Genomic DNA, 27,578 nt, shown 5'->3' on the forward strand with positions numbered 1-27,578 from the left:
TTCAGATTGGGTATCATCTTTGTTTCTGTTCGAGAGAGCCCCATGCCTTCCTGGTGGGGTAACCCTGACATAAATGAATCTTCTTACCTAGGTTTAATTAAGCCAGCCCTTAATTTTCTCCCAAGTGCATAATGATAGCCCTGTCATTTCAGGAGTCAGTTGCCATTATGCAAGTGGAGGCGGCGCCTCGCAGACTCTCCTGGGGAGGAGAGCAAGAGGCTTTGTACCAGCCTCTGGATTGCCCAAGTAAACCCCATGTGGCTTCAGTCCCATTAGCAGGAGGACACGCTGGGCCCCCGACTGGGGAAAAGTGGTCTGTTTGCAGGTTCCCTGGGACTGGGAGTCAATTTTTGTGAATCACTACCTTAATATTCATTAATAGCTTTTAGGCCCCTAATCCCTTATTGAATATATTTTTCCTATAATTGCTACTTTTCAAAAGGGTTGCCAAAGTAGGCATTTCCATTCTCTGTAAAATGCAGAAAAGAACGTAATGTTTTATATTCATCTGTGAAGTGTTTATGCTAATGTCGAGGCCCTGGGATACAGGACTGCAGGCCTTCCTGGAAAAATGAACTGCTAATCCTGACAGTGAGGAGAGGCTGCTTCTCTTCTCTTCCTGCTTTTCAAAAGCCTCTCTGGGCCATGGTCCCATGATTATTTAAAGTGCATGGATTTTTTTTTTAAAAAAAAAAATTAGATTATAGAGGAAATCATTTTGAAACATTGAAAATCTCTCTTTTGTAACTTCATTTGTTGGCCTGTTTATATTGTTCCTATAAAATCTAGCCAGAAGCCCAATGGATTACAGCGTAATTGACTTCAGTTGTTTGAGATGCTATCAACCAATGAATGGAGTTTTCAGGCATTTATAATCTGGCCTTTGTCATTCACTTGCTTTTCTGGGAATTAACACATGTTCAAATAAAGCCTATTCTTCCATCATCTCAATAAAGGGAGAATGTGTGGGTTTCTTCTAGATTGGCGGGGGCCAAACAAACTCACGCGTGCAGCGGCGTTAGCTTGATCCATGGAGAAGGACCACGTGCGTGAGACAAGGCACGGCTGACAGAGACAGGAGAGAGCACCACCGAATTTGCTGGAATAGTTGGGGAATCTTTTTCTCCCTGGGTTGTATCTCTTGATGCCAGTGGACATGTTTTGAATTCTCTAGCTCTACTTCATGCAGACCTGGCACCTGCTGATTTTCTGGCGCTGGGCCTGCAAGTCTTTCAAGGTGTCAGGTGATGGGCCAGAGGAAAACTGCCCATCTGGGTTCACAGTGGTCAGCCAGAAGCTGTATTCATTTGCAAAGAAGTGACAGGTTCCCTGCCGGCCCTGGCATTCAAGGAACGGTGCAGCTCTGAAGTCCTCTAGGCAGCTGCCAGGCGACATGAGCGCCTGTCCTCCTCCTTGGTCCCCAGCTCCAGTGTGCTACTCAGACAAAAATGAAGAATTAAGGCTTAGCCACTCCAGACCATCCAGATCAAATCAGTAATCTACCCAGGCCTAGACTTTCTTTAACAATTCTTCCTTAAGTCACTCCATAAAGAACAACTTAAGTGTGCTGAGGAGCAGTAAGAGGTGTTTGGGGTGTCTATGCAAAATGAAACCAATGTCACCTGGATGGCTCAAGTAAATCTGTCTTCTATGAAACTAACCAAAGAATAACCCAGGAGAAAGAAACTAAAAATAATGGTGATGCCAAATCTCAGCAGTCTGTAGTCTGCACTGGCCTGGCTGACCTTGGGACCTCTGGTAGCTACGCAGTACACAGAACTACCATCTAGATAGGTATAAGGCTTGAGAGTAGGAGACTCACCATCAGAAATGAGTACCCAATCCAGAGGCTCCTCCACGCCCGTGGACACGGTGGAATGGATTGATCCTGACTGTGGACAGCCACTGCCTGGGCTGGAGCCTCGCACACAGCACATCGGCTGATATAAGGGCGGATCTCTTCCTCTGAGAGTGGCATCATAGGAAGAGGAGCCCCAGTAGACAGCCAGTAGGACCTGTCATTTCTCTGGGCATAGTGGCACACTTGGTGGATGTTGCAGTAGGCAAATGGCAGTGTGCTAAACACAGGAAGACAAGACCCTGCCAAACCTTGGAAAGAAAAAGATACACAGTATATGAGCATTCTGTTGTGTGCAAGCAGGCAGTGGCATTTATAGACGCCAGCTATGACCTATGGAGAACTGTGCCAGAACCCATTGCCTCTTTGGCCACCTCCCTGATCTGTGGACCAGCCTCTATCCACTCATCTCCCTCTTTGGAGATCAACAACCCACCAAGGGATTGAGATGAGCACAGACACATCTGTCTTCTCAATACAAACGAGCAAGCAGAAGGTAATAGATGAGCCAGAGAAGCCCTGTGGATGAGAGGTGTGAATTTCCCAAAACTCTAGGAAAAATGACTGGACATTTATTCTAAGCTGGGATACTCAATATGAAAATTTGGGGATTGGAGATAGGATAGTGATAACCATTTAAAGGAGAAGATGCTCAGATGGGGAGAGCCAGGGTCACAGAGTGCTGGACTCAGAGCTCAGTGGAGGCTCATGGGAGCCAGGGAGAATACATCTGCATGACTTCCATCTCTAGGGATCTGGAGATAATTCACACTGTAGGATGTGGGCCTCATCCCACAGTCTTGTTAAGAGGCTTGGATTTTGCCCAGGGATAAGTTGCTTCAACTCCACAAGGGCAAGAGAAGTACCCAATATTAGAAAGATAAACATCACCCCGCCTTTCCCCAGTCCTTGAAGAACCTAGGCATCTAAGGAGGGAAGTGGTGTGGCAGTACCAATAAAGGTGGGCATCTGAACAGCTGCCACCCATAGGCCTGCCACAAGTGAAGACAGAAGACCCCTGTCAGCTGCCCCTATTGTTACACTTCCTGCAGCCACCACCCCTGCCACTATCCTCTATGCCTTGACGTTGGGTCCTGCTGCTTATGAATCTGCTGTCGAAGATGAGAAGGAGCATGGAGGGCTGATGATTAAAATCCTGGGATTCCCCAAACAAAACAGAACAGGCCTGAGAGTTGGCACTGTGCCTAGCAAGTTCTGCTTTCAACCAATCCATACATAAATACAGTAGCTCAGCATGCCCAACATTCAGTAGCAAAGGGTTGCATTCTATAACAAGGTCACATTTATCCTATTGCAGAAGAGTACTGAAATTTAAAAAGTAAAATGAACAATCAAAAAAAACCAAAAGAACAATCAAGACCCCTGCCTGTGCCTGTGGTGGCCCACATCTTAAATTTCAGCACTTAGGAAACAGAGATAGGTGGGTGTTGGTCAGTTTGGGGCCAGCCTGATCTACACAGGTCCAGATCAAACAGGACTACATAGTGAAATCATGTGTCCATAAAAAAATAAATAAATAAAGAGTAATAAGTAGGCAGATAATAAACACCAGAATGAGGCTTTGTGGTATCTAGCAGTATCATGAGAATTAGCACGTGTTTCGTGTTTTTTGTTTTTGTTTTTGTTTTTTTGTTTATAAGTATTAATGCCATGGAAGTTAGTGGCTTAGAGGTTGACGAATCTGTAAGATTAACCCCAGGGTTTGCTCTCTGGTGTGCATGGCTCTGTATAGCACATGGCACCATCTGACTTGGTGTATCCATACCAAGATCTTGATTGTGTGCCTTCTCCTGTCCTTCCATGTATAACAGGCTGTATCCGGTCCAAAGCCGAGGCATACCCATAGGGCAGGCAGGCTCTTGATCTGTCTGACTATGGAGAACAAGGAGGAAGCCACTGAGGTACCCAGGGCCAAACCCCTTGGGCCCTGGATCACCAGTTGGACCAGGAGGGCCTGCAGAAAGAAAGAAAGCAAAGCCCACATGTTAGGGCATTCCACTTAAGCATTTTCTAGTATCTCTGTTTCAGTGTCGTGCTCAGCATCAGGGAAGAGAGGGGAGCAGGTCACAGTCTGCCTGTCTGGACTGCAACACTAGTCTGTCCATAGAACACAAGAACACAACTCTGTGTGGAGGAGGGGTGTCTTAGAACACCTCCCCAGTAGTTACCAAGGAAAAAAACACCTCCTGGGTGATTGGGATATATTGGTATAAAATTGAAAACATGAAAATCAGATTCAATACTTGCAGAGGTGGTATCCAAAGCAAATCTTTTTGTACATGTACTTTAGAAGTAGCTGAGTGTCAAGACTGCAATGTCAGAGAACAGGGAAAAAAGGGAAACTCTACCTGGTGTTCCAGGGCAGCCAGCCTCTCCAGTGTCACCTCTGTGTCCCGGAGGCCCGGGAGACCCAGGGATGCCATCCTGGCCCCGCCTGCCATCCAGCCCAGGCTCTCCTTTGCACCCTGTGGGAAAGTTCATGAAGATGGTGGTGAAAACTACAGCATATACATCCCATGAAATGACTTTAGGCTACCTCCACACTTTGATGACATTAAATCTACCCAAGTGTGTGTGACATCACGGTATGACTTCTGTCAAGCACCTGGGGAGACAGAGGTTCTGAAAGGTATGGCAAATTGACCTTAGCTCCACCATGATCTGGTAAAAGGCTGGATCCGCTGGATCATAGCTACAGCCCTAGACCAGGAAGGTGTCGAAAGGGAGGTTATCCCTATTCCTCCCCTCTCCCCACTTTTAGAAGATGAGCATGTAATGCCTTTATACTCAAACATTCTTTCATGATGATGTTTTTAAAATTTGGATAGAAGAGTGAGTCAAATTTAACAGGATTATTTTTTATTGGTGCTATTTGATTGTTTGTTTATTTGGTTGGTTGGTTGGTTTTGTAGACAGATTTTTCTCTATGTAGTCTTGGTTGTCCTGGAACTTGCTCTGTAGACCAGGCTGGCCTCAAACTCAAAGATCTGCCTGCCTCTGCCTTGTAAGTACTGAAATTAAAGTGCCACCACACCTACCTTAGGATTCAGTATTTAAGAATTTAATTCAGAATTTAAGAATTATCAAGGATTTAGGATATGATGGTTTCAAGTTAACCCCTTCATGTGAATTATCAACACAGTCTTCATAGCATCCCTATACAGCCCGGTCTGCACTTCTTTAAAAGGGAAAGAGAAAAGTCAGCAGCAGGCATGGAGAGCAGCATGGAATAACCAGGAAGCAAAGGCAGGCTGGTATCTCTCAGATACCCTGCCCCACCTCTTGACAAGCTGAAGGTGCATCCTTATGGATCTTGACACAACAATCCTGGTCTTGCAGGGTGTTTTAAGTGCTTGGCTTCCTTTTTTTTTTTTTTTTTTTTTTTCCTTTCCAATTCCTTAACTGCAGTTTCTATGGGGTCATGGCAGCAGCCCACCATGTTTGTGGGTTTATGCCAGTGAACCTATTTAGCTGAATTACTGGTCCTCTCTGCTTTCTGGACTCATTATCCCCTTCCTTGGGTTAACTCATTATGGGCTGGTGTGTTCCCCTTTCTTCTAAATTCACAGTGAATCCTTAACTCCCAGTACCTTAGAATGTCTATGTTTGGCAACAATGTCTCTTGGCAACAATGTCTCTAAAGGTATGATCAAGGCAGTAACAAGGTCCTTAGGGTGGGGAAACACAATCTGGCTAGAATCTTTACAGAAAAAGAGAGAAGCTGCCACCAAAAGGAACCAAACCTGTAGCTGCCTTGATCTCAGACTAGCCCACCAGAGCTGTTGGTGTAGCTCTGTTCATCCATCATGACTGCAAGAGCTAACCGAAACAGCTTGAGACTGGCCATTCAGCCACTGGAGGACCAACCGGGGTTCAGATCCCAGCACCCACATTGGACAGAGCACAAACACCTGCATATCCTGCTTCCTTAGGAGGGGTGGGGTCACTTTACTGGCCTTTCTTCTTGCCTCCTCCCTCCTTAGCATCATGATGACAAATCTGAGAGTGTCAGTCAACCCCTTGAGTCTACCGAGAGCCTCTCTCTGTCCCTACAGGAGAACAGGCTTTGCTGATGACAAGGGTAATGTAGAAAATAAAGGGACTGTCCAAATCCCATGCTCTCAACCGCAACCCAGCCCTGAAGAAATCTGCAGGCTCTGGGATTGACAAGATAGCAATATCAGAGCTGGCAGACATCATTTCCTTCCTTGTACTGCTCTGAGACTCCCTCCCCGCAGCACCTGTGCTGTCCCAGTCTGGGCCTTGGATGGGTTTTTTACTTTTGTTCCAGTATAACTAACTATCTAGAATGCCCTGGGCCCCAGCCTTCCTCATCTAGCATGCCTGAGCAATTCGCAGCCACATAGGCCCTGAGGACAGAAACCCAAAAGAGTCCAGAATGGCAGCCCTCAAATGTGGTCACAAATTAGCATCTACCACCATGGGTTGGTCCAGGTGGAGAGAATCCACATTCCTGGCAAGTTCCCATGTGGTGCTGATGCTGCCAGTAGTGGGGACCACATTTTGGTAACTATTTCTCTAGACTTTGATGTTTACAACTCATTCTGGCAATGAACTTGGTGGCATATTTTGAAAACCCCACAGTTGTACCTATTTGATGTTTCTCCCTCTCCTTTGTGTAATTCTTGTCCTTATTTTCTGCCTATGTTTTTCTTCTATAGACCAATTTTATTTCAAGTTTTATACACACACAGGGTGTGTGTGCGCATGCGTGTGTGTGCATGTGTGTGTGTGTACGAAAGCGTGGGTGCACACGCATGTGTGTGTGCATGTGTGTGTTCGTGTGTACATGTATATTCAGGTTTTCGCAGAAGAGTGCATAGATTCCTCAGATCTGGAGTTACAGGTATAGGTGAGCTATCCAATGTGGATGCTGGGATCCGAACCCTGATCCTCATAATTAAGCAGCGAGCACCCTTAAGCATTGAATCATCTCTCCAGCCTCCTCCTGCCAACTCTTAACACCAGCAATGGCACTCGAGGAGCTTATGTTAAGGAAACAATATCTACAGTACCTGTAGCAAACAGATTTACTGCTTATTCTCATGATGTTCGACCATCAGTGACAGTTAACTCATGAGTCTCCTAATCAATCAGTCTCCTTGACATGAGGAAACTGAGTGCCGAAGAGTAGTCAAGCTTCAGAGCGTCTCTTCCTAACCATCACACTTCCTCTCTGGTATAATCAGACATACTTAATTATGAAGTAGTCACCACCCAGACAGACATGCTTTAGGAGTTGCTTATCAGAGTGAAAAGGCGAGACCACCTTAAAAGCCTTTAAGGTGGCCCAAAACAGCAGTGGCACTCAGAACTCTTAGAAAAATGATTCTAGAAGCCCTCTTTGCTCTTCACAAGCCAGGAAGTCTAGGCTTGAGCCAGCAATGTGTGCTTTTAAAAGATCTCCATGGAGGAGGGGTGAAGGAAGGGATTCGGAAGGTTCATAAGGCTTGAAATCACACATGTTAGATATTCCTGACCCCTCTCTCCATCTCCAGGTAAGTGCAGTTACCCCTTCAAGCCTTCAAGACATTGAAGCCTGTTGTCAGTACCTCCTCTTTTCCTTTTCTGTTGCTTCAAGGGAAGGGCCTTGTTGGATTCATTTATTTCTTGCAGAGTGTTGGCAACAAAACAATCGATAAATAATTCATGAAAGTGGTGGTTAAATGAATTATGGCACAATCAAATAATGCAATATTCTGCAGCCGCCACAGACAATATTGTTGGAAAATATGTAATGACACAGAACTAATGGCATGTTAAGAACAGCAGTTTGCAAAACAGTGTGGTAGGACAGACTCTTTAAAAACATGTGCAGAAATAAGAGTGGACAGATATACAGCCAGCTGTGCTTTTTACAAACTGTGTTTACTTTCTTTTTTTCTTTTTGTTTAAATTCCTATAATGTGGTGTGTGTGTGTGTGTGTGTGTGTGTGTGTGTGTGTATAGGTATATGTGTGATGTGTGTTCACCATATACTTGTGTGTATGTGCATGTGTGTGTTCATGTACATTTTTGTGTAGGGGTGTTTGTGTGTATATGTTCATGTAGAAATCAGAGGTTGGGCCAGGTAGTGGTGGCATATGCCATTAATCTCAGCAGAGGTAGAGGTAGGGAGATCTCTGTGAGTTTGAGGCCAGCCTGGTCTATAGAGTGAATTCCAGGAGAGTCAAAACAGTTTCACAGAGAAGCCCTGTCTCAAAAAACCAAAAGAAAAAGAAAAGGGAAAGAAAAGAAAGAAACCAGAGGTTGGAGTCAGGTGTCTTCCTCATTCTTCAATAATGCTCCATGTTTTTTTAAAATATTAATTTATTGTTTTATTTTTATTTTACATAACCATCCCAGTTCCCTCTCCCTCCCTCCCTCCCTCCTTCCCTCTTTCCCTCTCTTCCACATTCACATGCACCCTGACCACCCTCCCCTCCCACCCACCGCCACTCCACATGTAAGGTGATGCCCTCCAGGAGGGGTCATCTAAATCTGTCAAGTCATTTGGTAGGGAATAGGACATTTCTTCTGTCTCACTGACTTATCTAGCCTGGCTGGAAGCAAGCCCAAAGTTCCTGGTGTGTCTGCCTTCCCAGGCCTGGGGCTACAGGCACACTGACTGTACCAACTCTTTGATGTGAGTCCGGGGCTGGGATTCAGTCCTGATGCTCATGCACTAAGTACCTCACTAAGCCATGTGGTCACAACTTATGCTTTTCATAACTGCACTCCTGGGGACCAGGGAGGGGCACAGACATGTGGATCCCTGAGTTCCAGGCCACCCTGGTCTACAGAGAGAGTTCCAGGACAGTCAGAGCTACACAGAGAAACTTTGCTTCAAAGTTTGCTTCAAAGAAAGAAGGAAGAAAGGAGGGAAGGAAGGGAGGGAGGGAGGGAGGGAAGAAGGGAGGGAGGCAGGGAGGGAGGAAGAAAGCAAACCAAGTCATCTCCCCAACTCCACAATGAAGTTTGGGGCTTTTGTTTGTTTGTTTGTTTGTTTGTTTGTTTTAGCTTCCCTTTAGGCCGTGATAACCTCCCATACTTCTCCCTCACAAACAGTTCTCAGTGTCAAGTGTTTCTGTCCATGTGTTAACTTCTGGGAGCATTTCCAGCCATCACAAGGTAGGGGTCCAGTATTCGTGTCTAGTGGGGAAAGGCCAGGGACACCACGAAACTCCCCACAGTGAGTGGCCCTTCGCAGAACAGGTTCAAGAGCCAGAGGTTGAGAAAGGCAGCCCTGCACTACAGCTTGTACTCAGGGTATCATGTATTCCCTCATCAAGTATTTAGCAGACACCTCCCGTGACCCAGAACCTGGTGGAGATCCAACAGTGAGCAATGGGAATCCTGCTTGCAGCCTGCTGTGCTCTGTAGGGTAGTAGGAAAACAAGTGATAGAAGATTCCATTCTCCTTCCACAGCCTTTGGCACTACACTTGAAAGAACAGCCAGGCGATGGAGGAACTGGCCTCAGCCTCCCTTGTAAGGCTCTGCACACAGATGCTGAACTCAGAAGCATTACGATTGGTCTGCACTATCCAGACACCCAGCACTCCCTAGCTCAGCGTAAATTGCCCAATGTGGGCAGGATGTGCAAGAAGAAAATAAACTACGTGGAGAATACTCCTTGCCAGCACAGTTTGGTTTGTGTGCTAACCAGGGTCCCCCCCCCCCCCCCGACAGTGACCAGTGACTGACCAATGCTCATCAGGTCGGTTCCAGAATTGAGAACCACTTGCCCACCTCTCATTCTCCATCCTCTAAGTGGCCCCTGCCAGTGGCTCTTCTCACAGGCTGTTTCTGCTCCACTGGTTTCCAATTGAATCATTTTTTGTCCAGTTGAATCATTTTGGTTGTTTTTATTTATTTAGTTAGTGACATAGTTAGCTATTTTTGTTGTTGTTACTGTTCAAAACCAAACCACCTACTCTGATGTGCTATGGGGTTTCCAAACACACCCTCTAAGAGCTGGGCAAATCCAAGGGTTTAAATAGTTCAACGCAAAAATAGAAAGGATATGTGAATCTAGAATCTGATTCCCTTTGTGCTGACACACACACACACACACACACACACACACACACACACACACACACAAAAAAAAAAAAAAAAAGGAAAAGAAGGATGTTTTCATAGATTCACCACCATGAGTTATTTAGACTCCTCTTCAAAAACAGTATCACAAAACACATGTTTATTTCAACAGTGAACTCAGAGATGCTCATACCTGGTCCAGGGGGGCCTCTCTGTCCAAGGGGTCCCACAGCTCCTTCTGGTCCTCTGGGGCCTGGAACTCCAGGGAGTCCTGGGATCCGAGGACAGGAATCCACATCGGCAGGAGGCCCAGGTTCACCTGTGAGTGGAATCATTGCTGTATAAATGGGTTCACAAGATTATGAACCATCTCCTTCTACATTCTCCATCGAGGGATGGACTCCTGACATGGTGCTGCTGAAGTCTCAGCAAGAATCTTCAACAGTTCAGTGTGAGTTTCTCAATGGTGGGAACTTGCCTTGCCCCCTGCAGGGACACATGCAAAACTTCTAGAAAGGCTTTGTGGATTAAGTGACTGACTGCTAAAATGAGAGATGGACAGCTAGTGAAAACAGGAATAGACATTACTCACTCCTGGTCAAAGTAACAATACTTTGATGTCCTGCATCAACTGTGCCCTCAACTTAGGGCTTGTTAAATCCAGCTACAAGAGACTTTCAAATGTCTTGCTGATGGAACACCTGGGCATTTCTGAGGTGAACCCTAAGGCTGGGCATGATTTTACTTCTTCAGGTAGCTGTGGTGTCATCCAGTACTGGGAAGAGCCAATGCAGAGCCGAGTGCAGACTCACTCATTAGAGTCATCAGCCAGCTGGTTAGAAAGCAATTTCAGAATCGGGAAGTCTGAAGTAGGATCTGGGGTGTGCATGTTTAACGTGTTCCCAAGCGAGGGGCATAGCGCTGTCTAGGCACTCTGACCTTGAGGACCACCTCACTGAGGGGTGCTCATACATATTGCTTGTATTCTCATCAAAGTGGGATGCTCCCCAAAGCGTCAGTCAGTCACTCTGAAACATTCCACAGGGGCTAAGAATACCCCTGAGCAGTACCAAAAACAATGAAGAGATACCAAAGGCATTCCTGTGTACCAGGGCCTGCGCAGAGCCTTTCATCGCTCTACTTTCCAGACAACCTTGCCACGTGCTGTGTTTTCAGACTATCACAGGGATATATTATATATTTGTAGTTACACAGCCCAAACACTGTGGAGTCCAGATTACAAGCCAGAAGGCGCTGGTTTCGAATGTACCTTCCTCACCAGCATGTCATCATATGTACTGCCTCAAGCTTGCTCCCTGTCTCTATGTTTCTCTGTGTCTCTGTCTATGTCCTTGTGTGTGTGTGTGTGTCTCTCTCCCTCTCTCTCTCTCTCTCTCTCTCTCTCTCTCTCTGTGTGTGTGTGTGTGTGTGTGTGTGATGTGGATGGGACCCATAAATACTCACGTTCTACCATTGATCTACTCTCTCCCTCTCTCTCTCTCTCTCTCTCTCTCTGTGTGTGTGTGTGTGTGATGTGGATGGGACCCATAAATACTCATGTTCTACCATTGATCTACATCCACAGCCAAAAAACTCTTCCTATGTATATGATAAATTCTAAGAGAAGAAATGTTTAAAAACACACCACTTGGTTAGTTACAGTTTTCTCAAAGTTCAGGCAAATGTTCATAATGATTTTAAAAAGCAATAATGAAGGACCAAGACAATCAGAGAAACTCAGCCATGACCACCACCGCCCCCACAATAACTTCCCATGCTTTTGCAGGACTTGAAGTCTGTAGGCTGCTTGGGACTGAACCTTTTATAAAACGTGGCATGAAATTATAAGCAATATGGACCCAGAGAACTTTTCACAATATGTCCAGATTAGTGTAAAATTGGACTTTGCTAGAAGGCAACTGATCGAGATACACAGGAATGTCTCTCGTTTTTCCAGATAAACTGGACCTTTCCAAGAAGAGGCCAAATGGGGAGAGCTAGGCTGGCTTTATTGTCTGTTGTTTGAGCTGTTGTTTTGGCTTTGTGAAGTAGAGTCTCACTATATAGCCCATGACAATTTGGATCAAACAGTCTACGTGCTTCAATCCACCACCAGCTAGTATTGCAGAGGGGTGACACCTCTCCCATTTTAGCTGGCTTTAGGTAAGGACTGTGATATTATCTTTAATGAATTTCAACTTATCACACAGAGAGGGCAGAAATAAAATCTATTCAACATCTCACTTTAATTTTAAATTATGAATAGATAAAAAATAGCATGAATTGTTGAAGTTTTCATCCTGTTTTTCTTTACCTTTTAATAATTTAGGAGCTGAAAGAAAATAGATAAAATGTCTCTTCTAAAGTCCCTAAAAGTAATTTATGCATGTGTTTTCAGGGTAGTTTTCTTAAGGGTAATAAACAAATACATGTAAAGAATAAATGAACATCTTCATAATTTATTTCTTTCTCTGTTTGCTTTTTGGGGTAGGGTGGGTTTACAATTTTCTTTTAATTGTATGTGTGTAGTGTTTGATTTTATGCATGTCTATGAGTCATGTACATTCCTCCTCATGCCTGTGGTTTCTGAAAGAGCATCATATCCCCTAGAATTACAGTTATAAACAATTGTGAGCTTCCATGTGGTTGCTGGAAATCAAACCTTGGTCCTCTGGAAGAGCAGCCAGTGATCTTAGCTACTGAGCCCTCTCTGCAGCCCTCTTTTGAGAAAAGGTCTGTAGCCCAGGCTAGCCTGGAAGACATGGCAATACCTCTTGTTTTAGCCTCCCAATGCTGGGATTACATACATGAACCATGACACATGCCTGCCTTTCACCTCTTGAGAACATTTTTTTATTCTCCTTGAAAACGTCAGATACAAAAATCACACGTTGCTTTTGCATGATAGACTATTGTGCGAACGTTCTATTTTTGACACACAAATAAATTTGTTCTTGAAAATGTACTTGCCTCTTATCGTGAATAAGGACCTGTCTTTTAGTAATGTTGATCATTTTGGAGATATTGTACATGTTTACATTGTAGGAATCTTAAAAGGAGCTACACTATGGTGGGTTGTGGCATCTAACAGTGAAAGCACTTATACAGAATTGAAATTTTGTAACTGGACTGAAATTCTGTGAGTTGAGTGCCTACCAAGCTTGACAACTAGTAATGAGGACCACCATCAGGATCCTAACCTGAGGTTACTATAGCTGCAACAAAGAAGCCAAGTCTTTAAAACCTACTATGACACCAGAAGCCCCATCTACACAAAAACGCAGCAGTTAAACAAACACAGTGGAAAGGGTAAGAGCAGAAACGACAGCAAATAGAGTCAGGGCAAATTATCCATCCCACTGTAACTCTTACCTCTGCAGCCTGAAGAGATCCACCGCCCACATGCAAAACGAGGTGATGTTTTTCACGTGGTGGGAAGAAAATTTAAATTTGTGAGTGAGGACAAAAGTGAAACCGATGGCTGAGAACATAAATAATAATTTGAGGGGGCATCAGTGACAAGCAGAGTGGCAGTGCTGTATTTACATAAGGTATTTGCACCGTTGTGATTGACAGAAGCGGTTATGATTTTTGTACTAATGGAGTTTTTATCTTTACAAGGACTTGAAATGAAACTCTCTTGGGAAACTGACAATTCCAGTTGATTTTTCTATGGTGAATGTGTCCTGAATGAGTGTTTATAGGAATTATGGCACTTAAGGGCTTCTGAAAATTCTGTATTACTGTGTCATGTTTCATAGATTATGTGCACAGAAAGGAAGCTAGAAGAATCCAAGTACTAACCCTTTGTCTCGCTGTACTATGACCCCTAATGAAGTAGTGGGCTATGTTTGTTCCTTGGATTAGAGTGTCACAAACATTACAAAACATTCTGAATTATTGCATATCTATGATGCTGTTTGGTTTCTTTTTTTTTTTTTTTTTTAAAGACATTACTTTCACTAACCTTACATGCATATGTCTGTATGTCCTTTCTCTTCCCAATTTATCCCTATGGTTAAAAAATATTGGCTATATGATAATTACTTTAAGTAGCCTCCTATCCCATAGGAACTAATATATTTTTTCAGAAATAGACATTTATTGAAATGTAGGGGCAAGAAGTAAACACACAATCCTAACAGTAGTTAAATCCTCCTCTGTCTCACATGTGAAAAACACAGATATTTATTCCTTTAGAAATAATACATGTGATGTCAGCTCTTAATTCTTAAATATATTTGTTCTGACAGTTTATCAGACATGAGATGTGATGGTACAGTCTGAAACAAATACACTATTTATTCTGGAAGAGCTTAACTTACAAGCATGTGGCAATGGTTCCTGAAGGCTGGCCCACACATTAACCACTTCAACTGAAGGCTGTATGGGCATGCCTTAGGAGATACGATCATCAGAAGCTCACCTGGAGGACCTATGGGTCCTTTTCTTCCAGGAAAGCCAGGCAATCCCTTCTCACCAGGTGCCCCAGGAAGGCCAGGTGGCCCTGGAGGCCCTGGGAATCCCATTGGTCCTAAAGAAAAGGCAAGGAGGAGGACACAGAAGGACGTTACAGTGACTATAAGTGGTTTAGCATCTGTAGAGTTCTGCTCCAAGAACAAGCAGGGCAGAGCTGGGGTGTGTTGGGGGGGGGGAGTCCTTCACCTCATTCTGGAGGGTTAAGAAGAAATACCTCTGGGGGGAAAAAAAACCCAGTGGACAATGAGAAGGGTTAGCAAGCTGAAACTACATGAAAAAGCAAAGCCTCATATCCTGAACTTTCTTTGGGAACAACAAAGGATTAGAAGTGAGTGGGAAGGAGAGATATGTGTGCATGGTCCCACCACTGTTTCCTTCACCATTTTGTAGTCAGGCCTGCCCACAGCATCTTCTCTGTGTTGGTCCTTGTAGGTGCTATTTAAGTTTGTGCACCCTCTACCCTCCAGTAGGTACCCAGTATGTATTGGTAGACTACAGAAGTCCCTGCTCTTGTAGGGACTTCCCACTCATAGAATGGGAGTGGAAGCATGGGTAGTGATTCCACTGTTTAATTTTTAAAAAAGTGTGTGTGTGTGCGTGTGTGTGTGTGTGTGTGTGTGTGTGTGTGTGTGTGTGTGTGTGTGTGATGGAGAGAACATATGCATGCTACAGGGCATGTGTGGAGGTCAGAGAATACTTTGGTGAAGTCGTTTCTCTACTTCCAAGGATTAAACAGAGTTTTCATGCTTGCAGGCTAGTGTGTTAGCTGTCACTGAGCCGTCTCACCTGCCTCATCTGCCACTATTCCTAGCATCCTCTCTGCCCTCAGCTGGGTCCTAAGATTAGCTTGGCTTGCTATTTCCCAGCTCTGAAGCTTACATCCAGGGGGAAGATGCATGCTGTGGACTTATCAACTTCCTTTCTTTACTTGATGCCCAGGGCTTTGGCACATCTGTCTTATGCTGATATGAGTGGTTGCCCACTAGCTTGCAGATGCAAGTTACAGCATCACAGCTGATTTTATTAAAATAGAGATAAAGAGGATTCTGCCTACTGTTGCGTAGGTGTGCACTACCAGTCTTGCAGATAGCCTTTGCATTGTGGCTATTGCAGCCTCGGGATAATTTTGGTCTCCCCTTTGCCTTAGTCTTTTGCTGTGTCTCATACTAGGTTCAGAAGTAAGGCAAGGTAGTCATTTTTGGGCCCTTTTTTTGGAATTTTCAGAGGTGGGTTTTCTGATACCCAGCCCTCTTATAAAATAAGGAAGTTGAAAAGAATACAGATTAATCCCTTTTCATCAAAAATGTTCCAAGAGACAACTATTCTTTCCTAGCTACATATCACTGGTGAGCACATGAAATGTGGGCTGGGCTATAATAAGTTTGAAACACAACTGAGTTTCTGTAGTAGGTAGGTGGTGTGGCATACTGAGGAAAGGCTCTGAGTTTGAAACAACAAACTGCACTTTATACAAGAAATTACTCCTTGGTAATTTCATGTTAAAAAAAAACAATATTTGAACACATTTTATTGAGCAAAGTATAAGAGTTAGTTCTACTTGTTTATTTAAAACATTTTATGGGGAGTGGACATTTTTGAGACACGGTCCCACTCTATAGCTCAGGCTGTCCTGGGAGACACTATGCAGCTCAGGTTGGTCTTAGACTCATGGCAGTTCTCATGTGTCAGGCCCCCATATGTTGGGATTGTATACATGAGCCACCCTGCCTGGCTACTTTCACTCCTTAAAGGTGGCTTCTACATTTTGAAATCACATGTGTAAGGTTGTTTATATTTCTATTGCTCAGTCTGGTCCAGAGGACTCTTTTGCTTAGCTATTTATTTAAGACAGGTCTCATGTACCCTAGGCTAGCCTTGAACTAACTCTATTGCTATGAATTATCTTGAACTCCAGATCCTCCTGCCTCTACCTCCCAAGTACTGAGATTACAAGAGAGACAGACACTATGATATGTTGGGCATCAAACCCAGCATTCTACCAGTTCCAGTCCCCGTGTGTTTTTCAATTTTTATTCCAACTTAAAGACTTTTTAGAGGAAGCCAGGACACTTTAGAAATGACAATACTGATTCCACCAGAAATAGGAATGACATCATGGCAGGGAATGCAGTACCCCAGATGAGGAATATCTTCACACACCACAGAAAGAACAGCCAACATGCATACCTTTCTGGCCATCTTTGCCATCACATCCTGGGGCACCCTGACACCCTGGAGGGCCTGGTGGGCCTCGGGAGCCAGGTGGTCCAGGTAAACCATGGTCACCTGGATCCCCTTTCAGAAAGTCGACGTTCCCAGGGGAACCTGGAGGCCCAGGTGCTCCTGACACAGAGAGGAGACAAAAACATTCAGTCCAAGACAAAGCTGAGTATTGGTGGTTTGAGAGTTTCTTAGGGAATGAGGCATAGTGATTTGCCAACAAGGGATGTAGAGAATTAGAAGTATAAGAAAATCAACAGTATCAGAAGTTAAATACAAAATGTGTGCTACGGGGTCCAAGCTGAGAAAAGTTAGCTTAGTAACAGTTAAATAAATAGACCTCTTTCCCTTCAGAACCATTTGAGAAGTATCAGCTAATGGTTTGTATCTTCAATTATCTCATTGTTTTAACTGGTTGCATGGATGGATGGATGGATGGATGGTTGGATGGATGATGGATGGCAGATGGTAGATGAACTGTGGATGGAAAGATGGGTGGGAAGGAGGGTAGGTAGGTGGGTGGTTAAATGGATGGATAGATGTGTGTGTATGGCTGGATGAGTATATGTACTGGTGGTTCATTGAGGGAAGGGATGGTTGGCTGGATAGATGAATGGGTGGGTAGATGGATAGAAGGATGGATGAAGTTTTAATAAAACATAGCTAATGAGAAATGAATATGCCCTCAAAATCATAATCTTCTTTTAAAACAACTGTCTATACATAGAAGTAAGTGGACCCCAACCTTATCTTCACTTAACTTCTGTACTTCCTAGCACAGTTTTTATTGCTTTTGTTTTCTTATGTGCCTCCAAATAAGGGTTCTATGAACCAGTATGAATGTGGCCAAAAATAAGAAAGAACCCATGACTGACATATGTTTTCACCTGATGCCTAGACCCAGCTAGTCTACCACTTTTTCTCTTTAGCTGTTAACAACTTCCAGAATCTTGCCCTGCATACTGTGCAGCTGTGAAAGGGGCAACAGGCGCTGCTGGCAGCCCCTGTGGAGACTTTCTGTGCAAGTGACAGCCTGGGACCTGCCCCTTGGGCCAGCAGGCAGGTGGAGAGCACAATTCGTTCCTACTGGGCACTTCCGATGGGTAGTGTCAACCTGGTGATGGGAAATGTTAGTTGATAGAGCTGCTTTGGCACTTCTCTGGGAGATACAATAGCCATACCTAGCTGGTAGTTTCTAAGGAAGAAACCACTGCCATTCTCTGTCACGATACCATCATACCTCTTGGGCCATCAGGGCCAGGAGGTCCCCAGTCTCCAGGTGGACCTGGATGAGGTATGTCACCTTTAGCAGGTCTTCCCGGGGCACCGGCGGGACCAGATGGTCCTGGTGTCCCTGTGGAAGCACATGTTCAATCTGTTAGCCCCATCACATCTGAAATGTTTGCAACACTAGTCCTTGAGGAAAGATCAAAGCATGTTTCTTCTTACCTGGGGGTCCTGGGAGGCCTTTTTCTCCAGAAAGGCCTGGGGGAGAAATTCCTGGGCTCCCAGGGTCGCCTCTCTCTCCCTTTAGCCCAGGTACTCCCATTGGCCCAGGTGGACCCATTTCATGCAAACCTTAATGAAAAGAACAGCAACAGTATTGTATCTTTGGGCTTATCCCTGTCATAGAATGTAAAAAGGAACCACCCCACTACAGGAGTACGGTAGAGGACGTGGCTGCTTCTGTAGAGGGACCAGTTCTGGATGCAATAGTGCCTCATTCCTTGAATCCCCGTTTCTTGCTTATGAACCATCACACCGGCAAACCACAGATATGGTTCCTGTTGGGGTTATGTCCCACATTTTAAGAAATATTGCTTTAGGAACAGTTTCACAAAGCAATAAAACAAAGGAGACGACAAATTACCTAATAATTTGAGTGGAGACTGGTCTATCATAATTTGAGGATTCCCATTGAAAGGGGAGAGAATATCTTTGGTTTCTTGGAAGGCTTATGTATTTAATAAGACCAATTGAAAGATCCACCAAACAAATCTTAGGTGACCTAAGTTAATTTTTGAATATCCAAAATCCGTAAAGATTCCATCTCTCTCCAAAAGTAGGGTCAAACCTCGCTGTAAAAATCTTTTTTTTCTACTAGGTATTTGAATTTACAAGTTGGATTCAGCTACTATGACACATGTAGGCTGTTTCCATGAGGAATTAATATAATAGACATTTAAAAAAATGGAATAAGCTATGACTGAAGGCTAATCTCTCCAGTGATATCAAAAATAAGAGCAGGTTGGGAGCTGGAGAGATGACTCAGCAACTAAGAGCACTTGCTGAATTTCCAAAGGACCCAGATTTGATTGGAAGCACCCATGTTATACCACTCACAAATAATAGCCTGTAACTCCAGCTCCAAAGAGAACCAACACCTCTAGCTGTTCCGGCACAAGCATATAACCCCCTCATAGAGGCACATAATTGGACATTGTAACAACAGGTCTTAAAGAAAACTAATGGGAAATTATTCAAATAATTTGTCTTGACAGTCACAGTAAAGGGATGCCAGCACTACTAATTAGATTAATGTGATTGTATCAGCCATTGCTATACTTTAAAAAAAATTAAGAAGGCTATTTTTAAAAAAAGCAGTATATATTTTGAAAATAAGGCTATTTATATTTTGTAACATCTTGAAATCTGGTCCCATTTTAGCATGAATTCAGAATACTAAGTAGTTAGACTTATGTGATAAAAAGAAAAGTACTATTAACTGCCACTCTTTTTCATCGAGTTTTCTTAAATGTTTTTCTTTTTTTTTTTTTCTGTAAACCACCCACAGATCGAGAAATGGTTTCAATACTGTCTCTACTCCATGCCATTCTTTTGGATTCACCCCCAATTCTCATGACTTGAGGAAATACCAAAGAAAGATTCTACTTCATCCCTAGGTCCATGGATCAAAAATCGATCATCAGTAGATCCTGTCTTACCTGAGGTACCTTTGGCTCCTTTCTCACCCTTGAGACCGTGCAAGCCGTTCAGACCAGGAGACCCGGGGAGCCCTGAAACATAACACAGGTTCTGTGTCTCAAAGGTTAGACAAGTTATTGATTCCTAGTCTGGCTGCAATATGTTGCTTACACCAGGGGAGAGTGAGTCAAAGGGAGGAAGGTGGATAGATCTCACTGTCTGGAGGTCATCATAGGGGCCAGAATCCAGTGTGAGAGTTTACCAGTACATTCATTTGGTGAAGATTTTCTAACAAGACGACTTAAAAAATATATTTCTTAGGCTTGTTTTGTAATTAATTCATGATGAGAGACAGTCTAGAATTGTTACATTTGGATGCAGGAAGTGACCTTTGATTTGATGATGATAAAATCTCTTTAGGCAAGGATAGAAATTGGATGACAGTAAATCCTAGCTTGCTGCCTCTCAGTTTGAGTCTTCACTTCCCACAAGGGCTTGCTGGTCCTAACTCCTTCCAGATGTAGTCATGGTAACAAAGCAAAACAACAGGATGATCCCTGCTGTGGTGTAAGGGGACTGCTTGTTCTTCTTGGTTTTGTGTTAGGCACTGAGCTGCACTGGAAAACAAAACCTGTGGGTCAAGCTCAACTGTAGCTGTTTCTCTACAGCTACTTCTTCCAGAACTGTCCTGATACTTTCTTGCAGCAAATGAACCGACCCTGTGGGATCTCTGAATTCAAATGACAGGCTCTGAAATAGACTTTATGCCCCCCCCCACTCATGCCAGAACTTGTGGAATTAGACTAACCAAAAAGGCATTCTAGAGTTGCCTAATGAGACAGCTACCAGCCTAGCTTTATGTAAGTTGCCATCAAACACATCTAGTGGAAAATTTTCCATATGGTTCTCCATCAGTAGATGTTGGATTGGGTTTAATGTTTTCAAATGAGTTTTCTTTTTCTTTCTTTTTTTTTTACAGGCCAATAAAAAGACGTCAGGAGCAGAGTGGGGGAGCAGACAGGTAGTAAATATCATAGAGCCCCCCAAGGGCCCAGCCAATACACTCCCACATGCCTTGGGCCACTGTGTGATTCCTGGAAGAAAGCTTTGCTCGGTCTTTAGCCAAACCCCATGACCTTCCTTGTTCATTGCTGGGCTTTCCATCCACTAGCTGCCCTTTCCCACCCAGAAGTAAGCTGTCCTCCACACAGCCCATTCACCCAGATTAGCATTCGATTGGTTTATGACAAAAACACTCTCATCTCATGTGATCAAAAGCACAGGAAGTGCAGTGCCCATGGTACCCCCATAGGTCTACCTGGATGGATTGCTTCTACCAGGTTGTACAACAACCACACCTTTGGATAGCTGCCTCCCTGGCTCAAGAGTAAATCAAAGACCACGAGCAGGCCCTACTAGTTTTTCTATCCCCACACTAAACATAGTTCCTGCACCTCATAAGTATTGAACAGATGCTTGTTGACTCAAGTGAATTATAAAAGTGAAGGCATACAGGGTTGAAGACATGGAGAGAAAACTGTATTTAAAGAGTAGAACACAGTTACTGCTGGCATGCCACAATTTTTTTCTAATACATTTGTGGAACAAATACAATTCCCAGAAGTTAAAGGTATCAACCAATGGGTAAATAATTCTAGTGCTTGTTACACTTCTTTTAGTAAAGCAGCTTCTCATGGAGAATAATGATTGGAGAATGATGTAGTTATTGGCTCCATTCTATTTAACATCAGTACTTCAAAAGGACAACAGGAGTCTCCTTTTAAGATCCCAAATTTAGATTGATTCAAATGAACCACATTTTCTTGCACCGAAAATAAAAGGTGGGGGGAATGTGTCCTTATTTTCCCTAAATCTCTTATTTTCTAACTGCTTTTCACAGTCCTGGCTTAGTTTATTTTCCAATCCTCTTTCCTATTTTATGAGCCAGTATTTCAAGTTTGCACCAAAAGAACACAACGACCTTCTTCTTCTGCCAAATCTGGATATTTATTGCAATCTATCTGAAATGATAAATTTTTCGAGACCACTTTGCTTTTTCTATGTGTTTTGATTTCCAGTGTTAGCCACCAAGATTTATGGCTTGGGGACTTGGCTAAAGGAGGGCTGTCCTAGCCTCTGCCAACTCTCCATTGTCACAGCAACCCATCCAGATCCTGGGCTGTCACAGCCCAGCCCCTTGCCATTGTGAACTGGCCGACCCTTGTGTGACCCAATGTTATCTTTCTAAATTGAATGCAGCTACATCTGGGCAGGGTTTTAAGTATAATTTTCCCCTTTTACTGAAAGCTTTTATCAATCCCATCTCTAAATCAGAAAGTTGTTCATGCATAAAATATATACAGTGCAGATGAAGGGCAATTAGGCTAACAAAGCACATTCCTGGGTAATGAGGAATTTTTATTCACCTCTCTGATAGTCCTTCCGTTTAACAACCACCATTTACGGCTGCACCCGGCTGCACTCAGGGGCCAGTACACTCTTCCTCTAGTCAGTGAATCTAACCTCCACCCCAGCACATTGTGCTTTCCCTCTGTGTTAGACAATCCACTCTTGGTGACAGAGTCCCCACTCCCAGGTTAGATTTTTGTTCTAAAGCCAGAAAAATGCTACCCGGTACGGTCCTCCTACGACACTGGAAGGGCTTATATTTCAATGGGGGTGACCAGGGCCTTTGGCATTGGAATTCCCAATACAACAGTTGCAAGAAAAACGAGGCAGCTGGCCACACTAACTGTAAAGTTGACAGGAAAGAGAACCCTGCACAACTGTAGGCAAAGGTTGAGAACCCTTATCAAGAGCAGATTCCAAACTAAGATTTAAATTAATTTTTTTTCCTAGCAAATACATGAGTGCCTACTGAAAGGATAAACATGGCTTCCTAATGCACAGAGCTCCATCCCCGAAGAGTGTATCTCATGACAGGTACTGAAGAGACAATGAGACACAAGAAAGACACGATCCCTGACCTGACAGGACAAAAAAGCAATGACATCCAGTCAGCTAAATGCTGGCATGGGAGACAGGAGGATAATTTACTTACATGAGCTGGGGAGAGTGTTGCTCTGATTGTCATAGCTCTCTGATGGAAGGCAGTTTCTTCCTCATAAAAGACATTTGAAATCACCTTCTAAAAATGAACTCCTGGGGCTAGAAAGATGGCTCAGTCAATGAAGGCTTGCCATGTAAGTATGGAGGCCTGTATTTTATCCCAAGCGCTCTCTCTCTATATATATATGTATATGTATATGTATATGTATATGTATATATACATACTTACATACTTACATACATACATACTTCTGCTGCATATCTGTAACCCCAGCACTGGGGGAACTGAGACAGGCAGATCCTTATAGCTCATTGGCCAGCTACTCTAGCCCCATCTAACATTCACTGAACTCCTGGCTCCGTGAAGGTCCAAGTCAGTTTTGTCAACCTGACACAAGCTGGAATCACCTGGTGATGGGAGATGTCATTCTGTACCTGTTTCTCATATTGGTTAATAAATAAAGCACTGTTGGCCAATAGGAAAAGAAAATAGGAGGGACTAGGAGAGAATGAGGAAAGAGGAAGGAGTAAGGAGGAGTCAGGATGGAAAGTCTGGAGAGATCAGAACCGCCGTTCCTCCGCTCTCGGTAAGACCACATGGAAATACATAGAAATGGAGTTAATACTTAAGACAGAGCTAGCCTAGTAATGGGCCAACAGCATTATATCAAATACAGAGTCTCTGTGTGTTAATTGGGGCTGGCGCGGCGGCGGGACAAGACCAGGCGGGCGGGAGGAAAATCCCTACTCCTTAAAACCTGGGAAGAAGAACTTCAACTGAGAGTGAAAGCCACGTCTCAAAAAAAAAAAAAAAAAAAAAAAAAAAAAAAGCATAAAACTATTAAGGAAGACACCCAACATTGACCTCTGACCTCCACCCCCCCAAACAGACACAAAAGCACATGGACATGTGTGCACACCCCAATCTACAAACACAAAAGTGAACTATTGTACTTGCCACTAGCCCAGATACCCAATCCACATGTAGTATTGTCACACAACAGGTAACACTCAGTAGGTTTCTGTCATTCTCATCTTGTGTGGATGCAGAACTCTTCCTTTTAGAGAGTGTATGTACTTAGAAACGTGAAGCGAGCGGTCAAACCACTTGTATCATACGTCTAAGTTAAAGTTTAATTCTGACTGGACTCAAGCAGGACTCAGAGATCCACACAGTGTGTGTGAACAGAGAAAAGAAATCAGAGTTCAGCAGCCGCTTCGTTCACACAGGACAGTTGGTCCCCTTGCCTTACTCAGAACATACTTCAAATATCTAGTTTCTCAGTTCCAGGTGTTTCTGCTGGATCCTGCTTCGTTTACACAATGGTATAAAGAACTACAACAATGGATTTCTGCTGCGATGTTTTGGGTTTTAACAATGTATCCCACTGTTTTGTTTTGTTTCCTCTGGCTGGATCATTTGCTGTGCCGTGTGCAGTGAAACAGCGTCCCCGAGTGGTAGCAAAGGAGCACTGCAGCATGGGTCTGCACTGGGAGTAAAATGCCCTGTGATCTATTTCCTTCCAATGTCTCTCACCGCTAGCACAACATTGGAGGCAATTAGCAATTACTTTTAAAGTAATTTTATAGTTCACGTCTACTAGGTTGTTTTATTGTTGTTGTTGTTTTGGGTTTTTGTTTTGTTTTGTTTTTTGCTTTTTTTTAAAAATAAAGCAAAGTCATACTGAAGGTATTTGATAAATGTTGAAAAAGGACGGAAGAACGTATTACAACCACCTGCAGGCACTCAGAAACTCTCCCTGTGGTGTGGAACTGGAAGGCTACGGAGAGAGAGCCTTAACAATGTTAAATGTTTTCTTTTGGATCCCTCCCAAGTCCTTCCAGACTGGAAGAATGTTGAAGTCAAAGAGGAGACCAGGAGGTCTGCAAGAGTTGCCAGAGGCTGGAAATGTTCACAGGCACCAGAGGAGAAGCTCAGAACAAGGACAGCATCGCTTTGTGTGAAACTTTAAACTTGCCAAAACTCTGGTTTTCACATTACTGCAAATGTCAGTGGAGATGGAGACCACATCGAGAGACTACATGCTCTAACAAGAACTTCTCCCGTCATGTTATTTGCTTGCCAGCAAATGCTTGAGTGTGCTGGAAACTTCCAAAGGAGGACATCCCCTGTCTGCAGCATTGCACCAAGACACCCCCCCCCACACACACACACACTACTGCTTGTGGGAACACTGGGAATTTTGGAAAATTGAGGAGTGAAGAGCAGAAGGGATGAGGAAAAACAGAATTTGGATTTCCAAAACAAGGAAGCATTCACTTCAGAAGTGGTTTCTAACTATTCTAAAAGGAAGTCCTTTGATTTTTTTTTTTATTAGCACTTCATTTATGTGTATAAGCCACTGGCCTGAAGACAGCTGGGGGTAAAGGAAGGAAAGGGGAGGCAGAGGGTATGACTACAAAAGCTTGTCTTTTTCTTGCTGTTTGAACTATAGATCCCCGACTTCATAACTACTAATTCACCAGCCAAAAATACTTGTTGTGTATCAGCTGGTACCAAGGGCATTTTCCCAAAGGTCTTGGTTTTGAAAAAATCATCTTCTGTTGCTAAGAAAGTCCTCTGCAGATGTTGTGCTAGAAGTATGCCCAGAGCACACAGAAAATGTATTTGTCTGGAACAGGAGAAATGGAGCAATGAGGTGGGGAGGCAGATGAATGCAAGGACATGAATGCTGTGGAATAATTCTTCTGCATATCATAAAAATATGTCGCTCTCATTGTTAATAAAAACCTGATTGGCCGATAGCTAGGCAGGATTTTAGAAGTACAGAGAATGCTGGGAAGAAGAGGGCAGAGTTACCAAGACATGCTGAAGGACAGGTAAAGTCATGAGCCATGTGGCAATACATAGATTAATGGAAATAGGTTAATTTAAGTTCCAAGAGCTAGTTAGTAATAAGCCTGAGCTATCAGTCACGCATTTATAATTTATATTAAGTCTCTGTGTCGGTTATTTGGTCCCTATGAAAAACTCCGCCTGCACATGGATATATGTTAATAGTAAGCATTCTTTGCTGTGCTTGTTGTATTATATCCAGAAGGATAATCAGACCACTATTACCTTTAAAAGCCAAAACTACAGCCAGGACAAGTATTCCTGTATCTAGCCAAGGAAGCCAATATAATTCAGTGGGCATTTGTTCTCTGGAAAGTCCTCCTGTCTCCCCATCCCTTCCCACAATCAGTTCACATGTACTGACACATATAAATACCTTAAAGTCTGCCACCCTCTTTAGTGTCCGCCACTCTCCTATTTCTGAAAGTTTTGTTAATCAATACCCACAACTTTGAAAACATTTTCATTCTTTTCACTGTGCTTTAATTTCATTTAATGGATTAGCCAGGTTAAAAGCCATTCTTCTGATTTTATCTACAAAACACAGAGCATGCCCCCATATGCTCTATAAACACAACCGGCAGAGAGCGCTTATAAAATCCTACAACTCAAGAAACGGGCATTTCTGCAATTCTAAGTATCTAATTATAATGACTACCTAAAATACTGAATGACTACCAAGCTGTTTCTTCTAGTTAAAGTATTCCTGGGAATCCAAGTGCTACACCCCTTCCCTTGTGTGACCGTCATGCCCTTGTTGGGTTTAGTTGAGTGATTCCAGGGCCTCTGGGAAATTCTCCTTCTATCTCTCCATTACTCAGTGGCTCTTCTCTGTCCAACAAGTGATTTACACACAGAGTTCAAGGCTGATTTTAAACATGTGTTGCTTTCATGTTTATTTATTATGAAGATGTTTATAATAACTGAATACAGACAAGCATGCCTTTAATTCTGAAATTTCAGTCTTGGGGATTGCAGGAGATCACTACCTAATGCCCTCCTTACCAATTGGCAGGGTTCAAATGCTTGCCAGCTCTGGTGCTATGGTTTGGACATGGGTTGTGTCTCCCAAGGGTTCATTTGTGAGACTCTAACTCACGTGTTAGGCATTAAGAGAGTAGAAGCTCAATCCAACTGCTATAGGTTAGGGTCCCTACCTGTCCCTTTTATGAAATAGTCTGGAATCATGTATATTTTCTTTAAAATGACACCAACACCTAACACAGAATCTAGGGCACAAAAGGAGCTCCATTATCAGTGGAGGCAAATGGACAGGCATGAACATCACCACAGACACAAGCAACGTGCCATCAGAAACAATAGGGTGGAAACCCCAAGATCCTGGATCTTCCTCAGTGGAAGGCAAGTGGAGATGGGTGTGGTCTCACACACTGCTGTGGGGAGGCAGAGTTGGTGGAACCCTTGAGAGATTGCTGATCAAGCAGAGTGGCAAGCCCTGGATAGGAGCTATGACGGTGCCCAAAGTGAGCCAGAGCTCTCCGGGGGGCTGGGCATTCCCTCCTTACCTTTTACTCCAGGAGGACCAGGCCTCCCTAAATCTCCTGGGGAACCCCTTGGCCCAGGATCTCCCAATTCTCCAGGGTGGCCCTTCAGCCCAGGCATCCCTGGGTCACCTGGGGACAGAAGAGAAGATGTTCAGACAGTGACATGTAAGCAACATTCCCTGGCAAGGTCATCTATGTTCTTCATCTACAAGTAACCAGGGACACAGTTTTATTACTTTTTCTTTCTACATATTTTTTCCTACATGAGGAGACAAATACTTAATTTCCGAAAGATATACTTTCAAACAGTTGAAGTTGCCAGTCATGATTTTAGCTGTATTTGTTTGTTTGTTTGTTTTCTCCCTGACTTGAAAGGAAAAGGATGATTAAAGCCCAGAGCTGTGTATGTGATACGGCTTTAGGGAAGGGAGGACAGCCTGAAAAATGACAGACTGGCCTGTGCTGTCAGCTTCTGTGCCCCGTGCAGACCTGGCAACTCGAGGTAAAGTCATTAGGGCAACCCTGTAAAGTCAGACTGGCTTTCGGTGACCAAGAGGTAAATAAGTGCACATGCCCTGAGCTGGGGCACAGTTTGGGAGGCA

The 27,578-nt window shown here is 43.7% G+C and overlaps 1 protein-coding gene across 1 annotated transcript in view; it reads right to left on the reverse strand.

Annotated features, from left to right (window-relative positions):
• Nucleotides 1–27,578, reverse strand: part of Col4a4 (collagen type IV alpha 4 chain) — a 109,777-nt gene continuing 82,199 nt past the window's right edge. Inside the window, exons 37-48 of the mRNA XM_051190572.1 lie at nucleotides 26,998–27,105; nucleotides 19,566–19,637; nucleotides 18,070–18,198; nucleotides 17,861–17,974; nucleotides 16,588–16,743; nucleotides 14,348–14,455; nucleotides 13,294–13,302; nucleotides 10,115–10,240; nucleotides 4,228–4,344; nucleotides 3,645–3,833; nucleotides 1,823–2,109; nucleotides 1–1,434 (exon numbers count right to left, since the gene is read on the reverse strand). Of these exons, the coding sequence (XP_051046529.1) occupies nucleotides 1,177–1,434; nucleotides 1,823–2,109; nucleotides 3,645–3,833; nucleotides 4,228–4,344; nucleotides 10,115–10,240; nucleotides 13,294–13,302; nucleotides 14,348–14,455; nucleotides 16,588–16,743; nucleotides 17,861–17,974; nucleotides 18,070–18,198; nucleotides 19,566–19,637; nucleotides 26,998–27,105 (1,673 nt within the window). The 3' untranslated portion in view covers nucleotides 1–1,176. The remainder of the gene's footprint in view (nucleotides 1,435–1,822; nucleotides 2,110–3,644; nucleotides 3,834–4,227; nucleotides 4,345–10,114; nucleotides 10,241–13,293; nucleotides 13,303–14,347; nucleotides 14,456–16,587; nucleotides 16,744–17,860; nucleotides 17,975–18,069; nucleotides 18,199–19,565; nucleotides 19,638–26,997; nucleotides 27,106–27,578) is intronic.

Source organism: Phodopus roborovskii, unplaced genomic scaffold (assembly GCF_943737965.1).
Source record: "Phodopus roborovskii unplaced genomic scaffold, PHOROB, whole genome shotgun sequence".
Taxonomy (NCBI): Eukaryota; Metazoa; Chordata; class Mammalia; order Rodentia; family Cricetidae; genus Phodopus; species Phodopus roborovskii.